Source organism: Apus apus, chromosome 4, assembly GCF_020740795.1.
Source record: "Apus apus isolate bApuApu2 chromosome 4, bApuApu2.pri.cur, whole genome shotgun sequence".
Classification (NCBI taxonomy): Eukaryota; Metazoa; Chordata; class Aves; order Apodiformes; family Apodidae; genus Apus; species Apus apus.
Window position 1 is genome coordinate 103,947,615 of NC_067285.1, and position 26,084 is coordinate 103,973,698.

General features: G+C 38.4%; 1 protein-coding gene across 11 annotated transcripts in view; it reads right to left on the reverse strand.

Moving 5' to 3' along the window:
- The window catches only part of ABLIM2 (actin binding LIM protein family member 2), a 143,291-nt gene that overhangs the window by 25,643 nt on the left and 91,564 nt on the right, over positions 1-26,084 (reverse strand). For 6 of the 11 annotated variants that reach the window (XR_007889335.1, XM_051617660.1, XM_051617666.1 and 3 more), the window contains 8 exons: positions 25,914-25,972; positions 21,794-21,871; positions 17,110-17,256; positions 14,175-14,207; positions 11,424-11,544; positions 9,620-9,718; positions 4,088-4,189; positions 2,796-2,849 (listed from right to left, as the gene is read on the reverse strand). Coding sequence is in view for 10 of the 11 variants with exons in the window: in XM_051617660.1 (XP_051473620.1) it covers positions 2,796-2,849; positions 4,088-4,189; positions 9,620-9,718; positions 11,424-11,544; positions 14,175-14,207; positions 17,110-17,256; positions 21,794-21,871; positions 25,914-25,972 (693 nt within the window). In the remaining variant the exon portion in view is untranslated. The remainder of the gene's footprint in view (positions 1-2,795; positions 2,850-4,087; positions 4,190-9,619; positions 9,719-11,423; positions 11,545-14,174; positions 14,208-17,109; positions 17,257-21,793; positions 21,872-25,913; positions 25,973-26,084) is intronic. The other 5 variants (XM_051617662.1, XM_051617661.1, XM_051617663.1 and 2 more) reach the window with 5 other exon arrangements.

Below are 26,084 nucleotides of genomic sequence, written 5' to 3' on the forward strand. Positions count from 1 at the left end.
CAGGCATGCATTTTCAACAAGACTTTCAGAACATCTATAATCTATAAAAGAAAGTTTACAACATATATCCTTGTTAACCTATAGAGATTGCTGACTTGATAATTTAATTCTCCACTCACTCCAGTGAATACAAGGAACAACTTCATAGAACAGTGCAAAATTGACATAATCCAGACTTCGACCACATTATCTGATAAGCAGAAAATTAGTATTAAAAATGCCTTGTCTGTAACAAAAAAGCTGCTGCTTAGAATTCACTCTGCAAACCAAAAGTATCTATAAAATCAAGTGACACAGCCATTATATGGGACACTGGAGACACATCATCAGCTTGTACAAACCAGTGAAGCTATGCTCACTTGCACCAGATGTACAGCTCTGGAGCCAGCAGCAAGAAAAGACATGGAGCTGTTGCAGAGCATCCAGAGAAGGGCCATGAATACGATCAAAGGGCTGGAGCATGTCTGCTATAAAGTCAGGCTGAAGGGGTTGGGGCTGTTCAGCCTGGAGAAGAGAAGGCTCTGGGGAGACCTTGTAGTGGCCTGAAGGGGCTACAGGAAAGCTGGGAGGGGCTTTTCACCAGAGAGCTGTGATAGGACAAGGGGAAATGATTTTAAACTGGAAGAGGGAAGAATTAGGTTAGACATAGGAAGAAATTCTTCACCATGAGGGCCTTAAGGTGCTGGAATAGCCTAGGGGAGGCTGTGGAAGCCCCTCCCTGAAGGTGTTTAAGGCCAGGCTGGATGAGGCTTGTGCAACCTGGTCTAGCGTGAGGTGTCCCTGTTCATGGCAGGGGGGTTGGAACCTGATGATCTTTAAGGTCCCTTCCAACCTTAACCATTCTATGATTCTATGACTGTAACTTCGCATTTGCTCATGATCTCCTCAACCACCATGGTAATATTCAACTTCCTCCTTCATTAGTAGCTTTTTTTGCACAGCCTGAGTAGTTGCCTTGAATTATTTGTACAGGAATTAGAGAGCTTGGCCAGACTATGAGGTTGGCAGATAACATTAAATCAAGGGCTAAACCAAACAGATACTATCTTTTTGCCTTCGAGGTAACATTAGTTTGTCCAGGCTTAGGACATACTGAGCAGAAAACACCTACCAAAGACGAACACCTAATGTGCACCGAAACATCAGAAAGTCTGGCTTTGCTCAAAACCATACCCAGCAAAACCACAGAGGTTATGCAAATCTGGATGCTTTGAATGTGCAGTTACTTCAGTACGAAGCCAGTGAATGTGCACTGGCTGACACGCAGCGGGAAGACATCAGTCAAGAATTTTCTTTCTCCTTTTACTGTGTCAGAACCAAACTAGAACTTCAACCAACACCAAAAGAAATGTCATTTTCCATGAAAGACAGTGTAACAGCAATAACTACATAAAGGCATTATTTTTTGGACTAAACATGAATTGAGTATTCCAAAATTACTTAAAGCCTGCTTTTACCACAACAGAAAAACATGAAAACAACAGAAAATGTATTTCCCTTGTTCTGACCATGAAGCCAGTGACATATCTGCCATTCCCTAACCTTTGACTCATGGAAAGTTATCAACTATCAGCTAAAACCAAAGTAAGGGAGGACAGACACATGGAGCTTTCTCACTCATACATACAACATGAGAAGTCACCACTGTGTGCACAGTGCTGCAGGAGGCAACAGGATGAGAAGAGTTGCTCCAACGGAGACACTGCTCACAGACACAGCCTGGACCTTCCACTGCCATGAGGAGTGGCACAGCTCTGTTCTCCCCTCTGTACCCCCAAACATACATGCTTTCTGCCTTAGATACTGCTCACAGTGTGATGAACACCTCTCATATTTACTTTTTGTCTCTCATTCACACACAAGAAGGGAAGCAATCATGATGAAAATACAATTTTTGGTTTGGGGCAGATTTATATTAGGCATTTGATTTTTATTTTTGTTCTTTGCTTCTGACCACAGGAGTACTCCAGTCATGGCTTTTAATCAGAAATGTGCTTTTGCACTTTCAAAGCATCTAATGCAGCAGAACCCATACGTACGTCTTTCTAAAAATTAATAATGGAATTCAGTTAAGAAAAATTAATTCAGTATTTCTAAGCCTGCATCATGAATGAAGATCACTGTCAAACATCACTGAGAACACAAAGGCATTGACATCAACACGGAAATGGCATTTGATAATTAGTTAAATATATAGGAAAAAAAAACCCAACAGATTTCATATTTCTATTTTTTATACTTACTAAAGTGTAAAGACAGAGTCTCAGTTGCATAAAACCACACATTTTTTTCTGTTTAGAAACTCAGACAGCAGTCTTGTTGCTGGGTCAACCAAAGGTTTTCCAGTCATATCTTGCTGATGTTATCAGCTACTGAATTTGATCTTAACTGCCATGGTGTGACTACATTTGCTCCTGATATTTTAAAGAAGTAAGAATTATTTACAAGAATGAGATAGCTCAAGGCATGGTTTGAAAACAGGAGAGCAACCTTCTACTTTTATATCTTTTGTATCATTCCATAAATAAGAGAACTGCTTTGAAGTTAGCATCAACTCTGAATTACTAAGACAATTCAAAATACCATTATTGCAGTTTTAGAGAACTTACTGAATCCTTGGACAGAATGTTATATAAAATGCTACTTCATTGTCTCATTACTTTTTTTCCTTTTCTGCTTGAGGTTAGAGGAATATAATGAGTTGCAAAGACTACAGCATAATAATCTGGAAATCAATATACACTTCTTTACACAGCCATGTAGAGAAAACTGCAACAGAGAAAAGCAGACTGTACCATGCTGTTTGTAGATAGGAGGTTTCCTATAGATGTTATCTTTTACGCCAGTGTCTGAGGAAGAGGAAAGAGAAAGGAAAGAATAAAAGAATAAGCAAGCAGTTCAGACCATGATGCTCTTGTCTCCTTCTCAACAACACTAAAATGCAAACACTTGAACAAAGGCTATGAATTCATTCAGTTTTTTGTCATTCACTGGTTATAACAAGAGAATGAAGCTTTAACCATCATCTTTATATATGTAAAACACTGGCTATATCTACCTATGCAGCATAATCTCCACCTAAGTCCCTCAATATGCTTTAAGACACATTGAATGGCAATGGTTTGCTGGTATGTACGTGGCTGTATCTGCACTCCCAATGTATACTTCATAGACAACTAAGAGAAACCGGCTACACTTGTCACTATTTAAAATAAAATGAATATATGGGTACAACAAACTAATACCCTTGAAAAGTGACTTTCTTCATTATTATGAAGAAAGTGTACATGTTCACATACAGATGTTTATACCAGAAATGCCCAATATTCTTACATGAAATTCTCTAGTTTGTCTGCATTTTGAATTGTATAGTTAATCTGCCCTGCTAGGATTTTTTTAAAGCCCTGAGAGCCACAGTCCAGGGTTCCCATATCATGTGGTATAGACATCAGATTTACTCTGACCTGAGCAGATATAATCCTAATTACAATGTGTTTAGAGAAACATTGACCCCAGAAGCTAAACATAAATAAACAAGCTATCCCACACAGCAGGTATGTGTGCTTAGCAGTGAAACAGCTAAAAGGACAAAAATCGTGTTTGTAAACTGAATGTGAACTGGAAAACAGTATAGTACGTACACAAAGACACAGCCACAGTGAGCTTCCTGGAGGTCTAAAGCCTTCCAGTTATTTTTAAAGTGTATGTTAATATCACTGTCTAATTCAGAGAGCAGATGATAAGGAAAAAAACACACCAAAAACCCCTTCAGTCTACCCTCCTGCACACAAACGCAACAGAACTTTGTACCCATGGCACTATAAATAATTGTATCTTTGTAGGCTTAATAACATTTGCCACTGCCTGCCTCCCCTAATGCATTTAAGCATAGATATGTATGCGCACAGAGATCTCAAGTCCTTTATTTCTGAGACTAGGTTTAACAGTTAACAGATTCTCACTTATCAGATATTTTCTTCTCCTGTAGTTAAAAGTTCACAAATCAATGCAAAAAAAGACTTACATTCAGAAGAGAATAAACAGGTGCCAGAAATTGAAGATCAAAAGCTAAGCAGCAAGTGCCTACCTGGAATATGGAAATGCCTAGGAGCCTGCTGATAGACAGAAGGTGAAGATTTGCTGTCTGAGTACATGGATAAGCTTGGAGTGCTTCGACCACTTTCACTGCCTCCAAGGGGAAGAGCAAAGAAAGCAGATAAAAGAAAAAAAATGGAAAGCAAAGTAGAGTATTTCAAGCGTAAAGGCTTGTTTAGAATGACTTGTTAATCCAACAGTTTTAAATATATGGTTTCCGTAAAGCCCATTATTTTTCAGCACAGTCTATTGGCTCAGTCTCCAAACAGCTCATCAATAATGAACATCTGACAGATAATATTAAACTGCCTCACTTGGAAAAAAAAAGCATCTCTTTTAGCAGCACTTTAATGAAGAAATTAAAAGGCTAAGGACATCCGCAATCTTGTAATGTGTTTTGCATAGCCTAAACTGAACAATCTATCAATCAAGTTTTTGAAAAACTTTAATGCTATGGCTCATGGCCTGCCCCTGAAACCAGTGAAACAATTCAGTAGTGTTTAAATTATCTCAAAGCAGGACTAGACCAACAAACAGATATTACAGTTAAATCAAATATTCCTGCATATATCGGTGACAAAAACAGATGCTAAAATTTGGTTCTTAATTGCCAACTTTTCCCACAGGTAACATGCCACAGCATTTTATATCTATGCAAACAAGGTTGGATTATCAAGTCATGGATCTATAATGCCATAGTCATGTCACAGAATCTCAAAGATATACATAGGATTAATCTGTATTCATTTTTCCATTGGTTCTGTCAAATGCTCATCAGGTGCCATCCGTTTCCTCTAGGCTGATTTCCCCAAAGCACACTCTATGGCATTATAGTGCTGCTTGGCAAACAAAAAAGTAAAGCTCTACTTTTTTGGGACTTGTAAAATCCAATTAATTTACAGCATTGTTAAGCAACTGGAAGCCAAACATGACATTTATTCTAACATAAAACGGTTGTTAATTCTCTGTTATTGTTTTAGTGTGGATGGAGCACAAATTTAATGGCTAGCAACAAGGAAATTACAGCAAGTTTTTTTAGGGTAAAGAAAGTGCAGCGGCTCAGAGCACTAGATCTGTAACTGAGTTCTGTTCTTCTGCCTTCAGGAAGGGGAAGTTTTATAACCCTAAAACTATGGGATTACCGTAACTGTCCAGGCCATGCCCATGGAGGTGGTCTCTGCAGACCCCTTGCCTCTGTTGACAAGCAGTGGATGTACGGTCATCAGTTTGACACCAAATCTAGTCTTGATGTGCAACACTGAAGCCAACTGGGTTCTGCCACTGAGCTCCATGACAGCAGAAGCAGACCAGCCCAGGTCAGAAGAGCTTGCTGTGTATCTCATGAAGATAAACTAATTCGTTCTACCTTTTGTGTCTGTTATTTTCACGGTTTCTGAAAAACTGAAACTCGAAAACTATTCAGCCATTACCACTGCATACTCAACAACAGTGATTTCTCATTAAAGAAAATGTAATCAGCGCAACTGAGAAAGTGAAATTAAACTGCACATGGTATGGTCCTTCCAAAAAGTAAGAGAAGAATTAGAGTATTATGAAAAATCTGGTGCTTCACCACCAGCTTGCAATCAAGTTGTCCTCAGACAAGGAACCAGATGGTTATTCAGTTTCTTGATTCCTGCTCTGTTCTTGGAAGGAAAGAAGTGGTGACAAGTTTTCACTGCACATTTATTATTTCCCTCTTTCTTTGCTGCTTGCTGCCCAGGTGCTTGGCCATCCCTGCTAAATGGAAGAAGCCTCAATGTCACTCCAACTTTGAATGCAAAGAGTGGTAGACACTTACTTAAGTAAGGTCCTTTACAACTTCAATAACCTAAAAAAAATCTTCATACCAAAGTGATATTACTATTGGATTTTTTTAATTTAAAAATAAAAGGAAAGTTTTCAAGTGATATTCACACTGTATTAATTCAGCATTTAATTAAAATTAGCATATTATTGAAATCAACATTCATATATGACTTGCATGAATAATTCATTGAGCAGTGACCCCAAGGTGCTGTCATTGTGCACACGGAGTCATTCCTCAGGGGCAGGGTTGGGTGTCAGCAGGAAATCAAGAGGAATCTTGATTAAGAGAAATAAACTTGTAAGAAAACAGGATGCAAGTACAAGCACCAGGGGACAGCAAAACAATTAACTACTCAATGCAAGGATCACCTGGGTGGAGCAGTTTCCAAAGCCATCAGCTCTAACTTGCTCAAAAGGGAAGAATAAAGGATGAAAAGAGGCAAAAGGTTCTTCTTGCAGCCCACTCAGACAAGCTGACACACATTTAAATAATATTTCTAACTCTGCCACCAATTTGGACAAACATGAAAGAGCAGCTGTATTTCATATTTTGCATATGAAAATAAGTAAGAATAAGGCAAACTGAAGGCCCATGTAGAAAGTTCATGAGTAGGAACACCAGACAGTCATTTAATCAAGCCTATAATTAAAATCTCCAAAATGAAATGTTACCAAGAATTTGTCTCTTTCAAGGTTTGCCTGGTATACACTGAAGAAGAACCTCAAATGAGGTCCCAGAGAAAATAAAACTACCAGAGACAGATTTTTCAAACTTTTGGGTTTGCCTTCTGCCACAGGCAGCTGCAGGCTGTGATCTGCTTTACTGGTCAGTGCAGAGCAAAAAACACAGAATCATGAACCCTTCCCTGGATTTTGTTTAACTTGGAAAGAATCTGGAAAAGTTTACTTTGAACTTGAGTGTCAACCACAGAAACTTGCTTGTGTCTTTTGGCTGCTGACAGGGTAGGGAGCTCTTTTAACCTTGTGTGTGTGGAGCCAACTGACCAGAGCTCAGACCATGCTCCCTTTTCAAGGGATTGTCTGGAAAAGTATAATATTGTTTATACCTCCTTCCTAGTCAGCTTTTATCTTATTTGGGAGGATTGGGAATTTGACAATAAGTTACAGTAAGAGCTGTTTAAGTTCAAGATTGAACAACAAATAGATACCACTGCCCTAATGAAGGAGATGTCCGAGCCTACTCCCATAACTGGATCCTTTAATATCTCTGCACATGGTGCATTAGCTAGACAGTTTTTTGAAGTTTGGTGACTAAGTCTTTTCAAGCTTTCAAAGCCAAATATATGGCATTTGGAAGCTTTGCTCCTGTACCAGGAAGGCAAGATACTTTCCATCACATTTTAAATAAGAACTTTTTAGTAGGGCTCAGCACAGCGTATGTGCTCACTGACTCCATCACCTCAAGAGGAAGAGCTACACCAAGTGCAGGTACTTGGAATATCACATCCTGCAATTCACAGGGGCATGAACTGCAAAGCTTTCTCAAAGTGAGGCTCTCACAGGATTTATTTTGAAGACAAAAATCCTTAAGAGCATAATCAAATAATTTGTCTGCGTGAGGACAGCTCATTCTATTGCATTTCACGGGAGCTTGACTACAGCATTCTGAAGAAAGAACAGGAACTCAGTGATCATATTCTTTGCTGGAAAACAATGAACCATGTAATTCTCAGGATGAATATGATGCAAACTCAATGAAGTCAAAAGGAGGATTCTGCCTGTTTTAATTTCCCTAGGGTAGTAACATTCCTGGGGCCTGGAAGCTTAAAGAAATATCTTTGATGATAATTGTGGAGCACTGGTTTTATAAATATTACTTCTAGTATTATATTCAAGTGTATTACTGGATTTAATAAAAATATGTAAATTAGCTTGATTTCACTTTTTAAAAACAGAAGTGGCAACATTAACCTTGGTTAACTGTTCCTACTCTTCCCACACTAACCACTGTGAAAAGGAAAAAACCTGCACACTGACACCCTCAAAAGACTTCTCAAGACAAGGAAAAAATACAGAAAAGGATTCAGAAAACTTGAACCGGATGGGGACAAATCTTCTGACTCCTTTTTGACTGAGAAATTAACTCAGGATAAAATAGTGGCTCATTTACATAACCTCTGCAGGGCTCAGGATTACCTACACAGTAAAATCATAAATAGGCTTGCCTGCCTCACAGGAGTGCAGTGAAACACTGTAAGGTACCACCTGCAAAATATTTTAGCTTCTTGACAAAACAACTGCTGCAGAATTGCAAAATATTATAATTTTGATCACACTCCTAATAATTGCTTGGGCACAAGGAGCTGCCACTTGAGGATTTCTTCCTCCAAATAGCAGCACAAAGTAATTGCTGCTGCTCTGAGGAACAGCAGGTAGCACTGAGCAGAAACCCATTTTAACAAGGGTGATGCTAAGCAACTGCAGGCAGGCTTTCAACTAGGAGCTCTTTGTACAGTGAAGTCATGCACTGCTGTACACTAAAGAGGTTTATCTTACTCGGTACATCAGGTTGGATGATATAATCCAAATCTAGAGGACAGATCAAAAACTTATTCTCACAGTGCCTCAGGGAATACCAGGGTGCCTGCCAGCCTTTAAAAAAAATGTTTGGGTGCAGGAAGGAGTTTTGCAGGCAGACTTTAAAATGGCTAAATTCAGCTTAATCTCATCAGTTTTTTCTTCCAACATTTTCTTTTGGGCATCATATTTGGGAGACTCCAGTCTGGTTCTGTTCCTACTTATACCACTTTGGACAGAACTGTTTTTTGGATGCATTAGGGCCCAATGAAGATGCATTAGTGTTTATTTCAAAGGTGATGAGTGCCTGCTATTTATTTGAGCTTGCAAGTCTGGTTCCTGCAGAGGGTGACTTCCTTTTCTGTAATGGTTATGAAGGCAAGAGAAACAGTTTTGCTTTATTAAATCAAGCAGTACGTGAGAGTCAAAGAACAGGCACTGAAAATGTTTGGCATTCATCATTCATGTCTTCTCCCTACTGCTACTAGGGCGGACAGTCAGGGGAAGAAGCATGTGGCAGCTGAATGTCTTCTCTTTCTGACATTTAACTAACTAGTTAAAAAACAAAAAGCCTTTGCCTCAAAAGTTCTTAGTATTTAGCATCACTGTCTCATATCTGCAACATGGATGCAATTTTAAGTTAGTATCTACTTTAAAAAGATTAATGGCAAGAAGACTAGACTCAGTTACTCTGTTTTATGACAGTGTTTGCTAACAGTGCAGGTATACTGATTTAGCCAGCTTATCTGGCATATTTTTTGGTAATACTACAAATAGTACGAAGAATCCCTAAGTGTAGGTTAGAAGGTTAGAATACTGATCTTCTAGTATTGGATCCAATGTTTAAACTTGTTATTGTATGTATTTGGCATCAAGAAAATAGAGTAAACATGTTTCAGAACAGACTGTTAAATTATTTCCCTCCCTCATCTTCATTATAAAACGTAATTTCTTCCCTCCTCCCTATTGAAAAACACTTAACACTCACTCATAAAAAGCAAAATATAACCCATACCCACTCAGTTCTTAAAACTTACACATTACATCAAGAAAGCACTTGCACAAAATTAAGACAAATTTTATCCAAGTGGAAGCCATGCTTGCACAGACATAAAAGTGAAACACATCTGAATCAGTCTACAGTATCACAGCACGGTTTTGCATTCCTGGACCTTACCTTTGAAGAAAGGGATGTAATGATGTCTGAATGTAGATGTAGGGCTTGTGTGTTGGGGCAGGGAGATGCAGCTACTGGTACCAAGACTCTGAGTACCAGCTGGGGGCAACAGAGAGTAAGTGAAAATAAACTATTTAGTTCACTTACTGAAAGCCACAAATTACAATGCCATACTTTTTTTTTCTGGAACATTTTCCTCCTGATGCTTAGAAAACGTATTGTTTATATTTAATGTTTCATCTTTCTTTGGTTATTACTAAAAACAGCAACAGTGGCCATACTATGGGGTTGGCCAAGGGACAGAAAGCATGTTATACGAAACACTGAATACATAACACATCAGAAAATATTCCAGAAAAGGCACCACAAAAAGTACAGCTGCACTCAGGGGAAAATCTGCATATTCAAAAGCTGCAAGAGGAAATGATATATGCTCATAATGGATCTAATGAAATGAAATGGGGAGAGCTTTTTCTCTGCTGAGAACTGTGCTACGAGTGGGTCCAGTTCTCACTACCATCAGCACACACTGGTAAGATTAAGTTCACAATGCCCCAGTACACTCGGTGGTGGCTGATTTAGGCATTTGAAGAAACATCTGGAAGTTATATGAGCTCTGAAAGTTATACATTTGATTAATTACTCTGAAAAACATTCTCAGAAGTCATCTTGGTTTGCTTTGTTGTAATCATGTGCGGTGACACATTTTGAAGGACTAATGGCAATTATTAAAAGTGGAAATTAGGATTACTATCTTCTAAATTTTCAATGAGGCTGTACAACATTGGAATTCATTTGGAATTTTGTCTTTCCTCCTTGCTTTAACAGTGTACAGCTAAGCTTAAGCTTGACACAGCTGCCAAACCTTCAGTGGGAATTAATCTTTCCTCTAGTGGATCTTTAATACTCAATCTCATTTCCCCTTAATCAAAGACTTTATGTAGTGCAAATATTCAAATCCTCTAAAAATTGTTTGTGTTACCCATAAAATTTTCATTCCCAGTGGGAAGATGAAGCACTCGCAACTTTACAAACTAGTTTATAATTACAAAGTAACCCAAATTAAATTAAAAGGCACCAAGAAATTAATACAAATGCTCTATTTTCCACCCAACTGGTGGAGTGAAGAAAAATTACAATGAATTTTGAACAATTTAGTTGATTATTTTTAAGGATAAAACTCTGCACAATGCCCAAATACAAAAGAGCCTTTGTATGGGGCTCCCATGTAAAGCTCAAAACAGGGTGATCACTCCTCTCTGTACAAGACCACCACCACAGCTGCCACTACAGTCTGAAGCTGCAATAAACATTGTTGTAAGCTTCTCAACTAAAGCAACTTGGCTTTCAAAATCCAGCCATGAGAACCACTACTTGCTCCTCCAGCTCCTGCACTGCAGAGAAGAGACACAGGCCATAAACTTGCCTTACAAGAAGGGATACAAAGTCACTCAATCACTCTCTTGGCTTTGCATTCACTGCTACAGTGCTGCACTGTGAAAGATCTCTGGATTGAATGTGCAGCTTCAGGCAGGATGGGACTAGGACTAAGGCCTTTTAACTGTTCTGTCTTCTGTTTAGAGATACATAAAATCAGTCTTTCTGGATGACTTCATTTTCTTAGATGCTCATTCCTGAAGCATTTTTTTCCTTTCTCCCCATGGGACTCTCCCTTCCCTGAAATAAATCACTTCAATGAACTACTCCACCCTAAGCCCCTGTCTACCAGAGTCTACCCTACTTAGGACATAAGACAAACTAGCGGTAAAAACTAGAGAAAAAAGTAAGGCTGCTTTTCAGTTACCTGGTCTGCTGTAATGCTGAGGAGAATGGGAAGTTGGAGTGTAACGACCATAGCCCAGTGAGCCAGCAGAGCTAGGACTTGATGTCCTGTACTGCTTGAAAGATCTGTCGTCTTGGTCACCCTGGGAGGAAAAGAGGAAATATATGTCACTAAGGAAGAAAAATCACTTCTGAAACAGGCAGAAGATGCCATTTTGCACATTTCTGTGCCACGTTGATGGATGTCGATGTTGTCATAATGCTCCATGCAGTCCCAATGAAATGAGGTGGCTTTCAGCTGTAAGCACCTCCATCAGAGTGTGACCGAAGGAGCTTTGGCAAGTGCCAGAGAATGGTCATGTTCCCAGGAAAGTCAGCACATACATGAATTTAAAATGACAATATAATTTGAAAAGTACATAACACTGTAGAAGTGTTGTTTCAGGACATTAAAATTCCCTGAAAATACATGGGTGGGTGGAAGATGAGATCAGGTTAGCGTGATAGTACTATGGTCACTTTGTACCCATATGAGTGGATGTGTTATGGTTACAGGCAACAAAAAATATCTGCATTTGTTGGCTTCATTATATCACAGAAACAACTTTGTCTGCTCTACAATTTGCCGAGCAGAGCACATTACATGAGTGTCATTACTAGATAGGTAATTGATATAATCTCTAATATATATCACTAATACTGCAGCATTGTGCAAAGCAAGTCATGCAACCCATTTCCCATTAAATCCTTGGCTTCAACCACTTATAACTGTGTACACCCATTCCAAAGCCCTCACTCTCTACAGCTAGTTAAATTACAATTTGCATGTAGTGTGTTCTTTACAGTAAAAGCATTACTAAGTGGATTAGATGTGGAAATAACTGTTTTGTAACCTTGCTATAAAAGCAAATTCAAATTTCTTGTTTCTTTTAAGACAAGCAAGAATTGGCCTAACTTAACATAAACTTAGAACAAATCAAGGAAACCTGCAGATGCTCCCTTATGGAAAGTCATACTCAAAAAAATGCTTCCTCTCTCCTTTTCCAGCAGGTGTTAATCACCTGTCATGAAACTTGGGACATCTTTAGGCACCTGTGTGAGTTGCACTGGATCATTCATCATTTAAACACACAGGAGATCCTACTTAGCCCCATCATCATCTCCCAGGTTCCTACCAGAACAACTTAATTACATGCATCTTTAGATGAATGTAGTTTCCCATTTGGCTTCTCTGGGACTATCCTTGGCTTTGTGGAGATGTGCAGTGTTCTCCTATCATCAGTTTTTGTCCCCAGTCTCAAATGTGCTCCATGCCTTTCACCTCAACCCACACTGCATTTTCAAAAATCAGTTTTGTATAGTGGCAAGGAGAATTGTTAAGTTAGTACCCATTTCAGAAGAAGTTACCAAAAAAACCCCAAAAAACTGGAGCCTTCCAAAGCATGGAGAGTTCTGTCGGCATTCTGCCACTGATCCCTCTATGCCCAGTTTAAGATGTTTCCCTCCTGAAGGAGCTACACAATTTCATACCCATTTTAGCTCTTGTGAAGAGAGTTACAAGTAATAAAGTGTTGCCATGATATGTAAAAACCATGCGATGTTAGCTAATGGTCAAGGATGCGTCCAGTTGTACGGCCCAGTTAAATCTTCCACTACTAAAAATCCCTGCAACAAAATGGGTGAAAAATTTGAAGATGATGATGCCTGAGCACCTGGACACAGACTCTTCAGAGAAAGACAGCAAGCATGGCACAGCTGGATAACCTGGAGAATTCACATAACACGAACGATGGCAGCACCAACCTCTGTATCATTGTCACTTCTGGAATGCAATAGCATGACTGTTTGCTAACTGTTAGCTAATTGAAAGGAAATGATGATAATCTTCCAAAACACCAAGTTTTCATATTTGATTATTTCAGACCTTACCTCTTGTGTACTTTGTGTCTCTGTAAGGAACAGTCAATCAAGTTCATGAAATTCAAGATTAAATAAAGTACTTTTTTATTTTAAAACTACCAGTTAAATTACATTTCTGTTGGTCAACTTCTCTGTTTAACCGATGCTCATAGGGACAGTTAGTTATTTACAATCCTTAAATGAAAATTCACAATTCTCCACTATTTTCAAAATTTTGAAATACATTTCTCTTAACATAAAACCAGGACAATAAGAAATTAGCCTGTGACACGTAACTGAGTTACTATCTGGGAAGCTGTGTGAAATGCTTTCATTGCTTCCAAGTGATGTATCTTGAAACAATTACTGGCTTTGATCATTAATGCACATCAAAATACACAGAACTAGAAGTTCAGGTATGTGCAAATGATTAAATAGTATGTGTACACAAACAGTATAAATAGTTTAACTATTTGTGGAATTAAAAAAGTAAAGGATAAAAAAAAAAAAAAATAGAAGCTATGCCAAGCATTATTTCAAGGCAATTCACACTGACAGCTTTAAATGTAATCATAAATAATATTTCCCAATGTAATTTATTTAGGAGAGCTTGAAGGAGTGACCACAATACAACCTTTATTTTGGAAAGCAGAAACATGGATGACAGTGAAGGCAGATGCATACAGATGACAATCCAGAAGCAGAGCACATATTCAACACAAGTAACACTGTGAAAAACATAAATTATAAAACCCCATGCACTGTAGAGGCAGGAGGCAAACCCCATATTTCAGGTGCTGCTGGTTATCAATATGACCTGGTTTATGCATCACAACATGGGTCAGAACAGGAGAAGGAAGGCATTGGGGATTACCTCAGTAGGTGTTGGAGAGAGCAACTGAGGTGACTGCAAACAGCAACACACAACAAATTAGTGAAACGAATTCATGCATGATGTTACTTGTGAGAAGAACTACTCTTAAAATAGCAATATCCATGTACAACAAATGATACAGTTAAGAAAAATACCTGTCAATTAAGCTAGGGAAATTTTTCATATTATTTGTTTTTAAATAAGTAAATAAGGAATAAAATAGAAATAATTTCATCTAAAGCTTTTGTTGATTTCTTTACAACAAAATCCTGCAGTCTGGTGAGGCAAGTCCTGTATTGCAAGGAGTGCTACAAATAGGGAAACTCCCATTTAAAGTAACTGCCTGAGACTAGACACAAGCCCTAGTTAAAGCTGCATTTAAGCACCTCCAAAATCTGGACTAGAACTCTGTTGCTCAGAGCTGGCTATTTTTGGGGAAAGAAAAATATCTGTACTATTTAATGTTTAATTAAACATCATGTAATTTGCCAGTTCACTATTCACTCATTGTCCTTTCAAAATTAAATGCTCAGTTTGCTTACTTGAGCAAATCTACTAGAACTATTGCAGCTGCAAATACTTGGAAGAAATTTGGAAGACAGGATTTTTCCCGGCCCCCGACAATATAAAAGACATATTTGGAGCACCACGAAAATGTGCATGTTGGATGTGAGCCATTGCAATTAGCCCTTCTGTTTTGCTTTTTTGTTGTTTTGTTGGGGTTTTTTTGTCTTTTTTAAGATAACACTGAGGTTTTGCTGTCATGAATGCCTGCACAGACCTACCTGAGACAGCATTAAGCTGGTGTTGCAAACTCTGGGGAAAGAGCAGATGTGGCATTAAACTCAGTGTGAGCTTTAAAAGACTCCCATCTTTGAAAGCAGAAAACTGGCTGGTCCACGTTAAGGCTGGTATCTTAACCATAATTGTTCAGAAATATATCCAGCTTAAAGCTTGCCTAAATACAACCAAACACTTGCTTAAATATATCCACATGCCAGCAACTGTGGTTGCAGATGGCCCTTCCTGGGCACACCTGAATTTTTGGAAGCAAGCAAGCAAACAGATGTTTTCCAGGCAGGTTCTGGGCTGCTTCTCAAACATGAACCAAGGTCTCTCCTCCAGCCCCAAGGGAGAAGGCCCTCTTTCATGATGTGGTCTCTTTTATCTTCTGTTAAGGTACATATTTTTTGAAAAGGGCAATGCCTCCAGTTGTCCCAATAAATTCCTCCTGTCATGGGTGAATCACTGAGCCACCCACTAAAAGGAGGTGACAGCAGCAATACCTTCTTCACTGTGGTGGTTTTTTTTTCCTTTGGTTAGTTGGCTTTTTTAGAGCTCAACTGCATCTACCTTCCAACCCCCTCCTGAGAAGTATGACACTGAGGTTCCCAGAGGTCACAGCCGCGGGGTTGCAGCAAAGGCCAGAGGGCTGCCACTAGGACAGGCAGCTTCCCTGCACCACCAGGCAGTTGTCCCACCTGCAGGATCTCCAGCCTTTGAGTGACAGCCCAGGGTCAGATCACACCAGGAGCCCAGAATAAACCTAAGCCCTGGCACAGCCACATGCTCTGGCAAAGGAGAGGAGAGCAGCAAGTGACCGAGGAGATGCTGAGGGCAGGCAGGGGGACATTCCTTCCAGCAGCAACACAGATTTATGCTGGGTGTGATGGTTTTACAACCATTTATTTGCCATTGAGTAAGTCCTCACTGTAGCAGGCAGAAGGCTGTTTAGTCTATGGACCTCTGCCACACCTGGCTGTCACCTCTGCCAATCCTACATGTAAACAGGCAGCTGAGGAGGGCCAGTAACATTATCAGCACCCACAAATTTTAACACAGAAAGGAAATATCTATACTCCATAAGTTCAGGGCTGGAAAGCAGCTTTATGTTTTCTGAATTCAGAAACCTAAATACCATTTTTAAAGCCCTTAGCAGGTACAATTTTAGTTCTTTTAGCATGTATTACAATAAAGCTACCCTGATTCAGCATTGTAGAGAGAAGGGCTGGAACTGATGCTGGAAGATCTAACACGTGTTGCAATTTACCTGGGTGTAATACTGAGACTTTAGTAGTAGATTAAGTGTAAAAGGTGTGACAGCAGGACTGGGGCTTTTAGAAACAGTATGACTGTTACAGTATTTACTTCTATCCATTCACTGACACCTATAGAGAACAATGCAGACTTCCACTCTAGACCATATATAACTCGATAATATATGTAGCACATGAAAGAGGTTTGATTTGTATAGAAGTACCTAAAATTACAAAAGAAATCAGAAATTCAAACAAAAGGTAGATATGGTTAGGAAAGAAAAGTTAACTTGCATGGCAGGAGTTATATACAAATATGCTTCACAAAAAAACAGGAATTAATATTAGTAAGATTGTTAAATTAGATTTCAATAGCAAAAACTGCATAATATTAGCTCTGCATATGAATAGGTAGAAATGCATGTGTGACATGAGGATGAACTTTTAGTAAAGGACAGTGGAAAGAAACTTGTACATAGGAAAGTGGTCTCGTTGTATTACCAAAATAACATGGTACACTTTAAAAAAAAAAAAATCATGAAAGACATTGGGCTTTGCTTCTGATTTTGGCATTATAATTAGCAATGGCTCCTGTTTCCTACAGCATGCATGTAGAATTCCTCTCACAGGAAAACAAATTTTAACCATGTCATCTGTTTAAAAATGATCACAGAAAACAATTATTTAACTTCCACAAACTAAAAAATGAAATTAACATCTTGCTTGTGTTTTGGAGGCTAAAATGCCTAGTGAATGAATGGATGACATGACTCAACTGAAGTTATAAAAGTTATTTTTCTTTTTAATTATGCCCATGTTTAAAAGTGTTCAGCAACATGTTTAATGATGCACATAAAATCTCAAATGCATAGTAAAAAACAATACCCATGTTTCAGTACCTCCCCGTAACTATGCCTGTCATCTGAAGAGTAACTGATATATGGAGAGTAGGAGATCATATCTGGGCGGTCAATGTTATAGATGGCTTTATTTTTAGGAAGAGCAGCCAAATCCCTGTAGTCAAGAATTTCATCTCCAAGCTTTGCCTAAGAAAAGGAGGAAAGAAAGCAGTGAGAATAAGAAAGAAAATGATCAGGATGCAATCAGATAAGGACAGATAAGTGTAGGTAGGAAAGTCATCATCATAATAATAAATGACTTTTTATGTTTGTGCGCATTGAAATTTCTTCTATTTACTACACAATGCTAAATATTACTACTGTTTCCTTTTTGCATAGTGGTGCTTTCTGCTTTTCTTTGTCACTCACATCTGGCTAATAGGAGTAGCAGGGCATCATTCCAGTTCCCTTGGTTATATCCCAGTAGTGCTAGCTGCACAGACATGGGGAAGGACACTGTCGCCATTCTCAGGCAAAACGTCCTTTATTTTGAAGTGGTTCTGGTGTGCAGGGTTCACCTCCCACAGGCAGTAGTGAATAACCAAATATGTCTTTCTAACATATACTCTCCAGATGCTGAGAAACATGCCAGGTCTTTAATTTTTTCCATTCAGCTCTGTCCCACAGCTTCACCTCCTTTCCTGACTATGTCTAAGTAGCCCTTAATTATGGGTCACAAACCAGGAGATGATGGATTTGCACCATGGCAGACTAGCTGGAAGAACACAGATGCCACTTAAATAAAGTTCAAATCCTTTGATGAGGCTCACATACTGAGGGAAAGGGCTGTGTTGCTCCCCACTCTCCTCTTACTATGCTTATTCCAAAAGTGTAATTATGAAAATGCCACTTTTGCAGAGAGATTATCCTAAGGATAATGGTAACCTGCACCAAAACTTTATCCCGTATATAATGTCTTGTAGATATGACAAGTTGGCCACATTGAGAGTGGAGAAATGGGCAAAGTAATTCTCTTATTCTCAGTGCAGGTTTTACAGAATGACAAGCTTTTTGTTGGCAATGAAACTTGCTATTCTCTAAAAATCTCAGTATGATAATCTGTAAAACTTGTAATAATGTTTTCCACATGTGAAAATATGAAAGTATCCAGGATTTGTGTATGCCATGATTATATTTTTTCTTATTATGAGTTGAGAAAAGCTCAACAGATTTCCAGGGAAGTTTTCTATAAGGTTAACCATACGGGAAAAATTTTGAGTGACAACTTTCAGTTAACCCTTTTTCTAAAATGATGTATGAATTTGTGCAAATGTAAGCAACATGGAAAGGAGGAAGATTCCTCTTAAATAACAAAGTGGAGCAAAGCTGTCATAACCATCACATATTCTCATCCTCAAAACTAATTAAAAATGTGTTTTAATCAGATATGTGATTTTCAATGATCTACAGATCTCGCCTTCCTTGCAGATACTTTAAGAAGGTCAAGAGCAATGAAATAGCACCTTAATGAGAATAAACCCCTCCCCCCCGAGAAGCCAGTGGCAAGCTGTGATGCAGAGACAGATCATGCAAAGATAAGAAGTTTATCCATCAGGTCTGTTCCAGAAAAACTTTGGACAGCATTGCACCTAAAAGGAAGGGCAAGGAGGCTGTGATAATTTATTTTTAAATGTGCCCAGGGATGTGGAGATTATTCTAGTGAACCCAAAGAATTTCAGAATTGGGAGTATTTAAATATGAATTATGATAATTTCAGCCCATATCTCTCTACCTAGAAAGCAACTTGAGATCCTCTCACTACACATCAGAACTGTCAGGACTAAAAGTAAGTTACACAATTCCTTTCAGTTTAAGTATCAAAATGTAGGCAACTTTGAATAAAAAAAACCTTAGAGATACAGTTGCTTTCTAAGAACTCAATTCTACAAACATTCAACCTACATTGCTTTTTATTTTATTTGTTTCACCTACTTTCAACTACATGAGTGGAATTCAAATATGCTAGGGAAGGCTCAAATTACTGCTAAGAGGCTTTAAAAGACATTTCCTCAATAATCTGGTATTCTAGATTCTGTTAAAACAATTTTCTAAGTTTAGAATATCTATTTCATTTGGAATATGTAATTTTACAATTGAATAATAGCAAATATGATCCTGTATAAAATTATACTGTGATTTCTATTCCTAGTATGAGAAAGTACAACACCGCTATGCATCCTAACCTAAACCTTCCAGATAGATATATATCTCTGCAGGGAGCTCCTAATTCTCTCTTCATAAATTTAGCTAAGTATAAAAAGGACTTTCATTTAAGCCCTATTTAATTGCATGATTTAGAAATGAACTGATTTTTAAGGGGAAGTTAGGGACTCTGAGGGGACATCTGTACCGGGACAATTTCAGTCTGAATATAATGAAGCCATCACTAAAGTTAATGAAAAGATGCCCACTAACTTCAAAGGACATTGGCCTATGTCCTCTCTCAGTGCAAGAAGACACCAAAGTCTGATATCAGCAGATGAAGAAAGAGTAGCACAGCTTTAGTAAAACATCTGCATCAACCCCATTCAGGTTTAGTCCAAACACGCTTTCTTCATCTTTCCATACCTAACCACTCAACCATGACCCAGGGACACATCTCCCATGCAATGGTGGGCTTTTCAGAATTAATCTATTGCTCTGACTTGGTGCCTTTGAGAGTATGAGGACCACGAATTCAGAGTTCCTAAGCTTTTTACTGTTTTCTCTTTTGTCCAACAGGATACTTCACAGAGCTCAATAGTTAAGATACAGTTTTACTCTTTGAATGATCTGAATCCATGCTACTGCTGGAAGAGGCTGTCCTGTGTTTGCCTTACCACTCTGCTCAGCCTTCTACATTAGTATCAGAGACATGTAGAGAGCTGGTGGGTTGGTTTATTTTGCCTCTTCGGTTGTCTGGAGGTTTTCCTGGGCTGTTTTTAGCTGAATCTGGTCTCAAATCTGACCAATCATACCTCTTTGTACTCTCTAGTACTAGCACCAAAGCGGAGATGGGAAGATGTGGTTGGAGAAGGACAGGGTCACATGTGGGTGGGACCTTCCTTTCAGTGCAGCATGAATTTAGGTTTGGTAAAACCAATCATGAAAGCACCCAAGACAAATACTGAGCATGTCTGTATGTCCTAACACTCCTGTAACAGAAAACAGATGCAAAAGATAGTAAAATAACTGCTTTGATAAAATAGAAATTCAATAACATGTTTTCAATTTTTTTTCCTTTCCTTTTTGTGAAAGCCAAAATAGAATTTAATCAATCTCACAGCTTTCTGACAATTAAGCAGTCAGAGATGAGACAGATACAGCAAGAACTTGCATGCCTCTGAAGAATCTTTTTTTCCTAATTGACTCATATTTGCTAGAGAACTTTATTCTTTCACAGTCCCAGCTGACTACAAAGTATATTACAGAAACAAATATTGGAGTTTTGTACAGATTTAATTATATCCTTTGGAAAAACAGAAAAAGAAAATGGAGCTTGTCCTTGTCTTTTAACAGCCTGTGCAGCATATTTAAAGCTGTAACCACAAACATTTTAAAAACAGCACCATCAAGAAGTCAGATAAACATCACTAAAACTGTACAGATCTTAGAAGAATGCTCATGCTTCTAGAAACAAAGAAGTGGTGCATGGCTGGAGAGATAGAGACCACCTGGCCAAAGAAAGTATCTACATGATAACAGGCTCCTAGCATAATTAATTGCTTCCCAGGAGTTGAGGCAATACCATTTTTTTACTAGGAATATACCACTGGTTTCCACCAGCATGCAGTTCTTCTGGATATTGTGTTCAAAATAATTTTTACTTGAAGAAAAAAGACCAGTTTAACTCTTTTGTTTGTCTCAATGTAGTAGTTAAAACCCCTTAAACTTTGCAGAATAACCTCTCTGGCAGTCAATCACATTTCCAGCAATGTCCTCTGCATATGGTCCTATCCAATGAGAAGGACCTGGCTACCTGAGGGATGCCTGGACAGGACGAAGAATAGCCCTGGGAATACTGAAGCATTTGAAGATAAGTTTGTGTGGAACATACCACACTTGCAGGTATTTTTTATCTATTGGTGGTAGCCTTGAGAATTTGGCCACAAACATTGGCTACAGTGTTTATGACAAGCAAAGTACCCTGGGTACTGAAAAAATACTCAGCCTAAGCTTTACCACACTTGTTATTTTGAAGTCTCTCTGTGAGTTTCCAGAGCTAGTGCTTCTTAGAACATAAACACATCAAAGGTGCTCTGAGGTTAGGGACTGGCATTTGTCATGGCTTGAGTCTTACAATCACATGTTTTCATAAGCAAACAGATGCAGGCTCTAGAGCTTGATTTAGACAAGTTGTGTTAAAATCTAAGCTTGTAATCTACCTGTTGGCTGTACTGTTTACTTAAGCTTTTCTTTTTAGAAAGCACACTGTGGTATTTTGCATGCTTTGGTAGAAGCCAGCTCTAGTGGTAATATAAGTCCTATAAATACACCACAAAAAGGTAACAGGAAACTGCCAGAATTCTGTTATGGTAAATGCAGTATTCAAACACTGACACGTGAGGCAGTCAGCTCTGTTTCAGAGGAATCACCAGCTGCAGGGGTTTGGAGACACCTGTGTCCCACACAATGTGCTAAACTGTAGGAGGACACACAGGGTTTTTCCCATCCTCCAGAACAAACTTCACCCTGAAATACTCACATAGATCACACGGCTTGGGGAACCTGATGTACTTGAAGCAGGTACAGAAATAATACTCTCAGATGAAGTTCTTGTTTCCTATGGCAAAATAAATGAAACAGATAAGAAGCGAAGGAAAGGGAGAGAAAATCTGTTACTTCAAAAAGAGTGTGCAAGACATTTCATTTTAGTTAATCTTCACCACTCAACAATGGCCTATTACAGTGAGCTCAAAACACACAGGCATACCAAAGAATTACAAATAAAAGAACACTTGCAATCAATCAAATTGACCTTTTGTAAATGTAGAAATTATTTCACAGATTACTTTCATTTCCCCTCTCTTCAGAACGATCACTGGATCACTTCTGGGCTGCCAGGACAGCCTTTGGGCACTTACCACAGGCAGGTCAAGTTATATTAGCTCCAAGTCTGGGGTCACAAGATGATACGGTGGCAGCATTTTTACTCAAACGTTATACCATCAAACCAATCTACACTGCTTCTGGAACATGTCACATTACCATGCCATTCCCTCATAGAAAACAGCACAACATCCTGCAGAGTATCCTGCATCAGACACCCAATGGGCAGCTTTCCCCTCTCTGACCATTAACACTACTAGATTGATTTTAATACTCAACTGGTTTTGCTCTGTTTTCCATCATTCTGGCATTCAGAGTGACAGACCTTTACTGTTCGTTTTGGTAGATTCCTTTATGATGAAAAATATAATTTATTTTAAATAACAAAGGGTTGTGAGGCACAATGATATTGAACATGAGTGAAGAGACCTGACATTCATAACTGAAGTTTAAACAAATCTTACTTTGAAATTAAAGGTTTCACACCCTCTTTTGTCCAGATAAGTTATTTCTTAATAAATTCTTTTGCATCTGTGGAAAAAACCTGTGCTTGATTGCAAAAAGTATGTATTTTTCCATGTGGTCAGAATGATCATAATTTACTCTCACCAAAAGCTGAAACGTCTGACCTGGAGGTTACAACTGTTCAAACCCTTAAAATAATTTTAGCAATATTAACCTGTCCGGTCAGGGTAGCAAGCTTCCCAATACTCCAGCCTTTAAGTACTTGCTACCTTTTAGAAGCAATATGTGAATATATCTGTACTGTACTGTGTTAGCAGAGCAAACAAACTCAATGATCACAACTTTGCTTCCACTGAGCTTCTTTAACTCAAATAGTCCTATATATTTCTCTGAGACTGTATATGGAGATACTTATCTATATGAACAAGATTAATTTAATTATTTTTTTTCGGCATGCCTGACTGGGATTTTGGAATTTTCTCCCTTTTATTTTCAGTAGTCTCACACAGGGGCTCTGAACAAGACCAAAAAAGGTATTAAGGGATAAGCCACACACAAGTATGGAAATAGAGAATACTCTCAGAAATACTTGTGACTGCCATTGAGATGATCATTCAACAAGGACAGTGTAAACGCACTGCTCTTCTGCACAGTTAAAGCACATTGCAATTTTCCAGAACTTGTGTAAATGGCACTGAAGTGCCATTAATGCACTGATGATATGTGCAAACCATACTTCTTTTTCACAATGTCACTCCGGAAGGTCCAACATGACAGAGATAAAAACGTGGAAGAAAACAACACTATTTTAAAGTTTTAAACCCTCTTGAAGTCAAATGACAGTTTACACTCAGGATTCCCTGGATAAAGCTTCAGAGCTTCTTTCTGTGCCATCTGCATCCATGGAGTGTGTTTTAAGATCACACAGTGTAGCATCACCTTAAAGCACATAATATACCTGGCTGAACGTGTTTAGTAACTCTTAATAAATTCCTGGAGTTCTTTCAGTGGCTTTCCTCAATCTAGAGGTGCCATCTTGTTTTTAGGAAGAACTACAAATCATTACCATTTCTATCTTCTGCAATTAAAGTGTAAAGCTTCATCTTTCTAAGGTACTTTTGCAGATTGCTTGCATGGTTCTTCATGCTATTCAGTTAGTCCCACAAATTGTCCCATTTCTCCTCCTGGTGATTAAATCTGCTCATTCCACTTCTCACAAATGCTCTTTAGTCTCCGCCTGACCCGATATCCCTTTTAGCATGCCCAGCCCATGCCTGCTGCATACATCTTCTTGCTGTTGCAATACAAACTCACACCTCAGTCGACTCTATTGCTTCTGTTCAGTTCTTTTCTCTGCAATATGCATTTTTATTCTCCCCTCCACCTACCTCTTTTTCCTTCATGCCTTTTGATAAGCCTTGTTCTTTTTCTTGCTGCTTTGATTCATTTGTCTTTTCCAGTTTCATCCCTTCTGCTTACAATCTCCCTCTCCCATAATTTTTCTTTTTCCTTTCACTCTTCAACAACTTTTTTCCCTTCCACTCCATCTCCAAAGTTTTGGAGTGTGCTGCCACTTACTCCTTTTGCCTTGTCACCTACTTTAATTACATGCTGTGCATATATCTACATAAATATATAGAAAAAAAACTTTTAAAAACAATAAACTGCGAAGGTTGACCAGGAAACTTCTCAAACAGTATAACTCATTCCCAACTTTACAAGTTATGTTGAGAAGTCCATTACTACCTTCTTTGAAACAGGATCCTTTCTTCTTGGTTTATTTTTTTCAATAATGAGTGTAAAGACTGAAAAAAACAGGAAAACCCAAAGAAAAGGAAAAATTACTAGTCTTGGAAAAACTACTTGGGCTCCAATCTGTGTTTTTTTTTCCCTACTCAGGGAGAACTCCCACTGACTTTCAGATACAGATGTCTTCCTCTCTGCTGGGGACAGGGCAGACTCCCAGCACTTGGAGAGATGTGCTATAAGTGAACCAGCCTTTACAGAGTATCTTACAAGTACATTTTCTTTGTCTTTGTGAGGAAAAGGCAGCCTGTAGAAACCCACTACAACTTTATCCACTTCCTTTCTTTGAAGGAGGAGGAAAAAAACCAAACCTACTACATTTTCATTACATTACATGGAGTTTCAGCCTTGCCATTTCCGATAATCAACCAGAATAAAATTCTTAAGAAGCCTGAAATACTGCTTAATAGTATTAAGCTGCATCAGCAGCACTTATTAAAGTATTTTGACAATTTAAAATAAATATGTATTAAACAATACATTTTATACTGAAATGCTAGTTATTTGATATTCAGAGTTTGCTACGAAGAACACCAGAGAAATCGCTTTCCAAACATATGGGTACAAAAAATTCAGCCAAGATTCTTTACAATAAAGCCCAAGCCAATTTTTTTATTTATTTATTTTTTCAAAACTGTTATTTTCTCAGAGTTGCACTTGCTAACACACTACATTTGAAAACACTCTTTTTATAGCTGCTGCCTGCTGCTCTGTCTCATCTCATGGTCCTTCCGTCCAAGCCTCACTGAATCAAAGCAGAGCATTTTTGAACAAGGACACCAAGGGTACCACTTGGAGCATCAGAGAACAGCAGAATTGGGAAACCCCCTAATTAGCCTCTGCATTAAATTAGGCAGTTGCGTCTCAGTCCCACCACTTCAGAGAGATCATTTCCCCAGCTACAGATTAATTCTTCATTTCCTGGGGGCAGTGTATTCATCTGTTAACAATGTAATTATTAAAGTTGCCAGAACTCCCCCTTTTTACCCTTGCACATAAAAGGATGCACAAATCACGCAATGTAAGGAGGTACTTAAAGCCAGAGATTAAGTTCAGCTGGGGCTAGCTTGCCAACATTGTACAAGCAAAAAAATAAAAAAGAAATCCCAAGGAGAAATTTTTTTGTAAAAACAAATAAAGTGAAAATCCTCTGCTCTTTTAAGTGCAGAGCCACATAAAATGAGGTCGTGCACTGATCACATCATAATTAGGCAGAAGTTAAAAATTAACTTTTTTTCCTTATTCAGCTTAGACATGTAACTCTTAGGTCAGCATTCTCCTGAAGTTGCAGCTTTTAATCACAGAACATTAAGATCACAATATTACATTACATTAACCTAACAGATTTCTGTCATTCCAAATTTAAAGTTGCAGTTGAGAAAAAAATCCAAATCCTCCCCTCCCTGTCTGCTGAAAAAAAAAAAAAAAAAGAGGGGAAAAAAAAAAGGGGGTCAGACAACAATATGACAATGAAAGAACACTAGGTAAAAATGAGGTATTCTTACCTTGTTTTTTTCTTCAGCCTTTGCAGCCTGTCTACAAACTGGATGCCAAATGGATGTACCTGAAAATTAAATTTAAAGTTCTGCAATAAGAACCTTCGAAGTTTTAAAATAAGAACATGAATAAACCTTCCCATAAAGTTTTATAAGACACAGAATACTGACCAATTCCAC